Here is a 9,330-nt window from a genome sequence, read left to right as displayed (position 1 = left end):
GTGATCTGGCCCGGAAGGGGCTCCAGGAAAACTCGTCTGGGCGACAGCAGCACCCTCTGCGCCTAACCTAGTGAGCTTTTCTCGGCTGGCATTTTGTCTCCCATAGCGAAAACTGCAAGAGAGCGGAGTGGAGTTTCCGGAGAGAAAGGCTCAGGCTGGCGTCCTGGGCGGGCCAGTCTCCTTGGCGAGCCTCTGGGTCTTCCTACCCTCCTTCGCCACCCGTCCTCCTCCCTTTTGCAGGGGGCGGGCGGGAGGCAGCCGAGGTAGGATGTGCGTGCGCACGCGCTCACGCAAATACGGCTGAGGAGTTCTATTCCTCGGGCATTTTCCGAGGAAGTCTGGAGCAATTAGGCTCAGTCCGGGGAGAGCCAGCGAGAGAGCGGGCGGCGCAGCCGGCGCGTCTCGGCTGCCTCGCAGGGAAGGAGGGGGCGGCCGGCCGCCCGGCGGCGACCCCGGGCCCCGGCCGCCACCATGGGCTTCGAGCTGGATCGCTTCGACGGCGACGTGGACCCGGACCTGAAGTGCGCGCTGTGCCACAAGGTCCTGGAGGACCCGCTGACCACGCCGTGCGGCCACGTCTTTTGCGCCGGCTGCGTGCTGCCCTGGGTGGTGCAGGAGGGCAGCTGCCCGGCGCGCTGCCGCGGTCGCCTCTCGGCCAAGGAGCTCAACCACGTCCTGCCGCTCAAGCGCCTCATCCTCAAGCTCGACATCAAGTGCGCGCATGCGGCGCGCGGCTGCGGCCGGGTGGTCAAGCTGCAACAGCTGCCCGAGCACCTCGAGCGCTGCGACTTCGCGCCCGCTCGCTGCCGCCACGCGGGCTGCGGCCAGGTGCTGCTGCGGCGCGACGTGGAGGCGCACATGCGCGACGCGTGCGACGCGCGGCCGGTGGGCCGCTGCCAGGAGGGCTGCGGGCTGCCTCTGACGCACGGCGAGCAGCGCGCCGGCGGCCACTGCTGCGCGCGGGCCCTGCGGGCGCACAACGGCGCACTGCAGGCCCGCCTGGGCGCGCTGCACAAGGCGCTCAAGAAGGAGGCGCTGCGCGCAGGCAAGCGCGAGAAGTCGCTGGTGGCACAGCTGGCCGCCGCCCAGCTGGAGCTGCAGATGACCGCTCTGCGCTACCAGAAGAAGTTCACCGAGTACAGCGCACGCCTCGACTCGCTCAGCCGCTGCGTGGCCACGCCGCCCGGCGGCAAGGTAGGCACCCGCCGCCCGCCCCGACCCCCTGCCGGGCTCCTGGGTCCCCGGGGCGCCTCCCAGTCCCTTTGGGCACTGGGGTCCCGGGAGCTGCCCGGGAGCATCTCTGCCTCCCTCTTCCGACACTGCTTGCCAGATAGATCACCGTGAGCAAGGTCGGGGAATCGGTCTAAACTTGGGAACTGTGGTCCTCTGACAGATTAGACTCAGGGTGAAGTGTAGCTCCAGCAGCTTCAGGGGTTCTGGAAAGACTCGAAGGAATCCGCGACCAGCGCAGAGTAAGAATGAGTGTGGCTCCGGAGTCAGAAGTGTGCAAAGGCTGTGCTGCAGACCAGCTGGGTGATCTTGGGGAAGTCGCTTAGCCTCTTTGGAGGTTGGGAAACATGGCTCCTGTACACGTGACCCACAGGATAAGATACTGACACACGGCGTGAGCTCTATCCATGCACCCTCAGGAGCTCCAGAAAGAATAAAAGGAGCCCCCAGCCCGTGTAGATTAAGTTAAGAAGGCTGCCAGAGAGGCCTCTGGAGTAATAGCTGGATTCCGACGTAGGCTTTGCTGCCAACTAGCCGGCTGACCTTGAGCTAGCAGCTCACGCTCCCTCAAGTTGTGACACGGGGGGTGAAACACAGACAGGCCCCTTCTGTAGTATTCCTCCAGGGATTGAAAGAATTCCAGAAAGCAGTAAAGGGACCACCACCAAATACAAAGTAATAATTGACAGTGAGGCCTCTGGAATCAGAACTGTTCTCGAATCTGGGCTCTTGGCTAAACAGCTGAGTCATGTTGTGGCTTAACCTCCAGGTGCCTCCGTTTCCCTAAATGTAAAATAGCTTGTTTACCCCCTTCAGGGAGAGAACATGTGAAAAGGATCTAGCACGGTGCCTGGTGGAAAGTCAACGCTCAGCAAGTATCCCCTGCACTTATCTTTAACCTCCTCCCCTTGTAAGCCATCCCCTTGTGCTGGGAGTTGGTGAAATTGTAACAGCCACCACTACTGGAGGCTTGCTTTGCTCCAGGCCCCGTTCTAAGCACTTCTGCTTCTCAGCTGTTTCCTTTGTAATCAAGTAAGGGAGGCACGTTGCTGCTCGTTCTGTAGGTGAGGAAAACTCAGGACCAGTGAGACGCGGTCAGATGCCTGAGTCACAGCTTCTAGGTGCCAGAATTGGTTTCTGAACCCACAGGTGACCAAGCTCGCGAGCACTATCGTGTTGCCTCCCAATGTAACCACAGGTGCCATTTACTGAGGGTTTATTATGTACCAGAGACTGTGGCAAAGCACTTCGGAGGCATTCTGTCTTTAATCCTCTGAGATGAGAAAGCAGGCTCAGGTCATAGAACTCGTTCAGAGCTGGCATTCAGGTTCTACCTCAGTTGTCCACCTTGGGGTGTTTTGACATTTTGGGCCCCAAAATTCTTTGTTATGGGAGGCCGTCCCGTGCGTTGTCAAAAAAAAAAAAATATATATATATTTTGATGTTGGGGGTAGGAGTTTTTATTAATTAATTAATTTTTGCTGTGTTGCATCTTCGTTTCTGTGTGAGGGCTTTCTCTAGTTGTGGCAGGCGGGGGCCACTCTTCATCGCGGTGCGCGGGCCTCTCACTATCGCGGCCTCTTGTTGCGGAGCACAGGCTCCAGACACGCAGGTTCAGTAGTTGTGGCTCACGGGCCTAGTTGCTCCGCGGCATGTGGGATCCTCCCAGACCAGGGCTCGAACCCGTGTCCCCTGCATTAGCAGGCAGATTCTCAGCCACTGCGCCGCCAGAGAAGCTCGCGTTGTTAAATGTTGAGCGGCATCCCTAGCCTCTACCCACTGGATACCAGTAGCACCGCCCCCTGCCCAGTGGTGACAACCAGAAATGTCTCCATGTGTCGTCACCTGTACTCTGAGTGGGGCACAGTCACAAGATGAGAACCAAGATTTCTCTGGTTGCAAAGGCCACATTTTCACCAGCTGGGGAGGGACGTGGGCCATTGCCGCTGCCATTCTGGGGAATGTATTTGCCTGAGGGGCCCCCAGGGGCCTGTGTCTGCTTGTGTGCTTTGCCTCTCCCTGCCCTCTCCCAGCCCCCTCTTCCACAGCGCACACCCGGTCTGCCAGTTTTCCGACTCCCCCCTCCCCACCTCCTCCCCATCCTGGCCCCTGGCCTGTCTGTCAGCAGCAGCCTCAGCAGCTGGCCGGCTCTGGGCGAAGGGCAAATATTTACAGCTCTGAGGCTCACCCAGGACCGCACAGGCGTACAAAAGACTGGCGTGAGCTTGCGAGTCACCAAAGTAAGGGGCAAAGCTGGGTCTTCAAGCAGGCGCCGCGTTTGGGGTGAAGGAGTTTCCGGAGTTTCTCCTGTTTATGCTGTCATCTGGACTTCCTGCATAGTTTTAAGTGATGCTTATTTATAAATAAGCCATTCACTCCCCCAGAGTTTATACATCATTCATTGTGAAGCTAGTTTATTATTTCTTCTTGCCTTTCTGTTTTCTTTCTGGAGTGTTTGGGTAAACTCCGTCTCGGAATCAAAAATATGATACTTGAATCAAAACTGTGCAAGTTTTTGAAGCTCTGTTGGGTGAGTCAGTTGGCTCATCAGGGCATTAAGCTTAGGGACAAGATGTTGCTTTTTGAGCTTACAGAGAGAGTTTCCTTCTGGAGTTGGAGCGCTGCTTGGGACTTTTATGGACCTCATTGCTGGGCCTGAGGACAGCCAAGAATGGCCTGGCCTGAAAGCTGCACTAGTTCATTTTTCTGGCCTCAGACCCTGGCTGCTCCCAGCCCAGGCCTTAGGGGGAAGCTCGCTCCTTTTGCCTTTTGGTTAACCCTCAGTGGCCCTTGTGGAAAGCTTCTGGTGTTCCAGCGCCTGCCAGACGGACCCCTCCCACTGCAAGCTGTTTAAGAACTTGTTTATTTCATTGGCCAGACTCTCTGCTCCTGCTGGGTACTGTTTATTCTCTTCTAAAAAGCAGAAGGATTTATATTGCTTGGAAACTCGCATGCACAACACTTTTATTATTTTTTTTTAAAGTCCTAACATTTACCTCTCTGTTACAAGCTGAAGTAGATAACAAAGACTCAGAAGATTTTTCCATACCCTTTCTTCAAGGCCTAGAACTTGTTCCATAAAATGATCTGGCATTATTTAAATAATATAAGGTTTCGGACTTTTGATACCAGCTGAGCATTTAGGGTTTGGACCTACTTAGGCATTGTTTCTCCTGCCCTACCAGGTGAGCTGGAACAGGTCTTCGCAAACCTTCACACGATTGGGATCACCTGGAAAGCTTGTTCAATCGCACATTCTTACCCTTAGAGATTCTCATCTATCAGGGCTGGTATGGGGCGTGAGGTTCTGCGTTTCTAACAAGCTACCAGCTCATGCTGGGCCACCTATCACATTTTAGGTAGCTACTCAGCGAGACAAGGAGTGTGGGCTCAAGTACAGATATAGATCAACACATGTTGGTCTTCACACAGTTATGATTTTACTGATCATCGTCTGAACATCCCTTCCTGAACTTTTTTTTTTTTTTTTTTTTTTTTGCGGTACGCGGGCCTCTCACTGCCGTGGCCTCTCCCGTTGCAGAGCACAGGCTCCGGACGCGCAGGCTCGGTGGCCATGGCTCACGGGCCCAGCCGCTCCGTGGCACGTGGGATCCTCCCGGACCAGGGCACGAACCCACGTCCCCTGCATCGGCAGGCAGACTCTCAACCACTGCGCCACCAGGGAAGCCCCCTGAACGTTTTTTGAAAGACCAGGGTGAAGTTCTAAAACCCAGACTGCCTAGCAGTTATATGATAGGTAACATGGTCCAGAAAGTCTTCTGGAACCAGTCTGAAGCCTCATCCGGGCTACAACAGACTTGGTGATGCTATGCTTGAGGATGTTAAAGAGTTGGGCTCCCAGTCTCAGTTTCCTACCCTGACTTGTCCACCTGATTCTAAGAACAAAGGCATTCCACAGCAAAAAACTTGTTTGGCTTTCTGGGAAAGAGGAAGTTCTGCGTGTAACTTTCCTTGGAATTGTTGAGAAACTTGAGACCCAGCCTTGATAGCTTCTGGTCTTGTAGCCCTACTTCCAGTCTGTCATTAAATCAGGTGGATTATACCTCCTAAACACTTCTTGAATCTGTTCATTGCTCTCCAGTCCCATCAGAAGATGACCTTGGTCCAAACCAGGGTGTCCTGACCTCAGCACTATTAGAATCTTGGGGTGAATAATTCTTGGTTGTGTGTGTGTTGTGGGGAAGGTAGTGTGTGCATTATGGGATGTGTAGCGGCATCCCTGGCCTCTACCTACTAGATGTCAGAAGCATGCCTCACGTCGTGACAGGTACAGATAGCTCCAGACACTGCCCTTGTTCCCTGTGGGACAAAAATCATCCTTGGTCTCAACCCCCATAATCTCTTGCCTAGATCACAGCTGCTCCCTCTATGTATTTTCCTGCTCCCCTCCAGTTACCTCGAGCTGGGAATCATTTCTTAGAAATGGAAATCTGATGTCACTCTTCTTTCAACCCTGCTCTGCCTTGAGTTCCTCTTGGGTGGATATAAGGCCAAGCACACTCTGGGTCCTGCTGGCCTCCACCTGCCTGTACTCTTCTCCCCTTTAGTCTCTCTTCCCAGGTTCACTGGCTTCTGGCAGGTCCGTGAATATGTCCCTGAGCTCCTTCTTGCCCCTGGGCCTTTGCACTTGCTCCTTTTTCTCCTTGGAATAGTCTTTCCAGTTGCTCATTGTTAGGTAACTGGCAAGTTTTCCAACTCTCCCCTTCTAGCCCCTGCCTTTCTGTCAGCACTTAGGGTTTGCCCCTGACTAGATAACCTTTCTATCCTTCCCATCCCAGCTCAAGCATCACTGCCTGTGGGAAGCCCTCTCTGACCTCACAGACTAGGTCTGGTGCCCTGAGACTCTCACCTTGGTGCTCTGCCTGCATGGCCTTCATCACAGCTGTAAGTGAATAATGGGAAGAGCTGTTCATTGTCTGTGAAGGACAATAAAGGAAGGACCATGTGTGTGTTCTTCAGGGCTACGTATCCCGGCACCAGTTCGATTACCGTGTACCCTGTGAACTCTCGATATGTCTTTGTTCAGTGAATAAATTCAAGATCCAAGGGGCTGTCTTGTCAGCCCTCGAAACTTTTCAGATTGCTAACCAAGAGTGAGCTTGTTAGCGCACTCTTAAAAAAGAACGAGTTTTTCCGTGACCTGCAAGTTAACAAAATTGTTTCCAGGCTTGTGGGAGGTATGCTTTTGTTTCCCCAGATCCATTTGTGTAAACTCCCAAATCCCAGAAACGATTTTGTCCATTTCAGAACTCCTGGAGATAAGTGAATCTAATAGACACTTGTATGAAAAGGTGTTCCAGATGTCCACACAGTTGGAAATGTATCTATTAGAATGTTCATAGTTCAGTGTCTTTTCTGTTTCTGAAAAGTGTCAGCAAGTGGCCATTCCATGGTGTATCTTACAGAACAGCCCAGTTCAGCTAAAGGAATTGTGGGCTGTTGTGTCCATTTCATTTCAGTGATTTATAAAGAAAATTAGGATTTGGCTTACAAATATGTTACCCAGCTACACTGGCTTGAATGATCATAACTGAATAATTTGAATTGGGAACTCTGTTGCCGTTTATCTGTAAGTGATTCTTTCTGAGTTCACAGATGATGTTTGCTCCTCTGTAAAAATACTTGATGTGAGAGAATCTATTTATAAGGTGGTTTTGTGTTGGCTGTAGACTAAGGAGCTTAAAAGGAAAGGAAGTAACATTCATTGAGTTTAACTGGGTGCCGTGCACTTAGGGTACATTGTGTATGTACACACATTAGCTTCCCCATCTCATTCATTTGGTAGACCCCTTTTGGTAAGAGAGGAGGATTGTAAAACATTATCAAACAGCTAGGTTAAGGCCAGAAGTTACACAGATTCTAAGTGTAGAGCTGAGATTTGAACTCAGCACCCGACTCCAGGCTGTTACCAAAATAAGAACAGTATTTTCTCCTGAGGCAGAGTCCCCTCCAAAGTGTCATACAGGGTTTCCAAAGGACTGTTACTGTACGTGCAAGCACTGTGCGGGTTAGAGATGTGGGTGCATCTTCAGGAAGACTCTGTGAGGTTAGTACCCACAGCCCATTACCCTTCGTATTACAGATGGAAAAAGAGAGCCTCCAAAGATTAAACAGCTTTCCCAGCATCATTTTCTGCCTCCGTTTAGTTGGTCTGATGGCTTCTGGTCCATGGTGATGAGGTGTGTCCACCCCACGCTGTAATTCTTGTTTTCAGAGTTCTGAAAGTATACATGCAGTATAAAACGAAACAGGTTCTGCTTGTAAAAGAGAGTTAGAGGAAGAAAGAGAGGAAGGAAGGAAGGAAAGGAAAGAAGGAAGGGAGGGAAAGGGAAAGGGAAGAAAAAGAAGAGAAAAGAGGTGGTGTCCTGGATGGAATCACGCCTCATCTCCTTAATTTCGAACCTAGTAAGTTAAAGAGTGGTTGATGGTAGGAAGTAAATGAAATGCTTCCAAATGTGTTCTTTCAGTCCAGCTCCTCACATGCTTACACACTGCGTTTCAGGCGCTGCGATAGGCACCGCTGGGTGCAAAGGGGAACTTGAGCGGCGTTCACCCCTGGATCAGTCAGACACCCACTTGTGCCTTTGAAAACAACACGTCTTGCTGTTCTTTGCTCAGCGAAGCCTTTTAGCCGCGGGTCACCTCTGTCCCCCCAGACTAATGGTGTTCTAATAAGCCTGTCACAATAAGAAAGGGAAGTGGTGTAACATAATGATTACCCTTGTAAAGAAATAACTAACAGATGGACCCGAGCGTCCATCTTTCTCCCCTATCCCGTATGTCTGTTTACAGGGAGCCTAAGGGGTGGAGCCGCGTGCAGCCTGTGTGCACGTGGGCCCTGCAGCAGCCCCTTCTCCAGGAGGGGTGGTTGGATGACCTTTCACCCTGGCAGAGGGGGACGGGTGTGCAGAAATGATTCCTAGGCAGAGGGGTCAGCCCTAGAATTTTGCTGGAAGCTGTTTTCAGGTGCCCTCTGTCTTTGCTGCACGTGGATCGGGAAGGGGGTGAAGCCGCTTTAAGGTTGTGGGTCAGGGTTGGATGTGTCACCAGCAGCAGCTCCAGGGTACCCTGAACTGAGCTGTCCTGTGATGAGTATCAGACCCTGGAGTTGGTGACAGCCGGGCTCCTGTGCTCCTTCTGCCTTGTTGTTGAGCGTCTCTGGGAGGATCTTCTAACCTCCTCTAAGCCTTAATTGCCTCATCTCCAAAATGGGGTAATGCTGATAGGACTGGCATTAGGGTTAGGTGATGAACGCAGTGTGCACAGTAAGGCTTCCCAAGCATTTGTTAAACATTTATTAAGTGAATGTTTCTTCAGTACCTATAGGTTTAGGGATGTTCTTCAAGTAAATCACTGAGGAAACATTAGAAATTGGAGATGGTTTAATAAAGAAGGAAGGGGATTTTTACTCGAAGGATTACAGGCTCGTTGCAAGCCATGGAATGCCCTTGGGTGACCAGAATCTCTGCCTTTCTCTTCTCTGACTGCTTGTCAGTGCTGGAAACTTTGTGAGAGAGGGATATTCAAGTCAAGTTCACTGCATCTGGGTAGCAACTCTGAGCTAAGGTGTAAAGGAGGAGGCTAAAGGCGCGAATAAGATGAGGTTACTGTGTGTTTACTTGAATTTATAGTCGTCCAACTGCAGTTAACAAAGGTAAAGAGGGATGGGCCAGGCCAAGCTCCCACCTTCCTGTAAGTGACAATGTAGGACTTCGCAGCTGGGTAGCCTTTGCTTTGTTGCCGATTTGGACAAGAAAATGCTCCAGGTTGGGTAGTTGGATGATCCCATTTCAGAAACTGAAATCACCTTGTAGTCCGTCAAGTGGAAATGTGAAAATGCTGCCGCACCTTGATTCGGTTTGTTCTTGTCCGTATGTCGGTGAAAGCGTCGCTTGTGGGCGTTCACCAGAAAAGCAGATGAGCGGATGATAGAAATGAGAGATACAGACTTGAAATCAAACTCATGGAGATAGAGAAGTAGACTGAGGGATTTCTTAGGTTATCTAAATATAGCAGCAGCTTTAAATATGTGTATATTCTTGGCCTAGGGCAGCGCTGACAATCTTAATGTCTTAGGTT

General features: G+C 51.5%; 1 protein-coding gene across 1 annotated transcript in view; it reads left to right on the top strand.

Moving 5' to 3' along the window:
- Positions 1-382: 382 nt before the first annotated feature.
- The window catches only part of PDZRN3 (PDZ domain containing ring finger 3), a 246,698-nt gene continuing 237,750 nt past the window's right edge, over positions 383-9,330 (top strand). Inside the window, exon 1 of the mRNA XM_060022920.1 lies at positions 383-1,194. Within this exon, the coding sequence (XP_059878903.1) occupies positions 472-1,194 (723 nt within the window). The 5' untranslated portion in view covers positions 383-471. The remainder of the gene's footprint in view (positions 1,195-9,330) is intronic.

This window comes from Delphinus delphis, chromosome 10, assembly GCF_949987515.2.
Source record: "Delphinus delphis chromosome 10, mDelDel1.2, whole genome shotgun sequence".
Taxonomy (NCBI): domain Eukaryota; kingdom Metazoa; phylum Chordata; class Mammalia; order Artiodactyla; family Delphinidae; genus Delphinus; species Delphinus delphis.
This window is presented reverse-complemented; position numbering and strand designations above follow the sequence as displayed.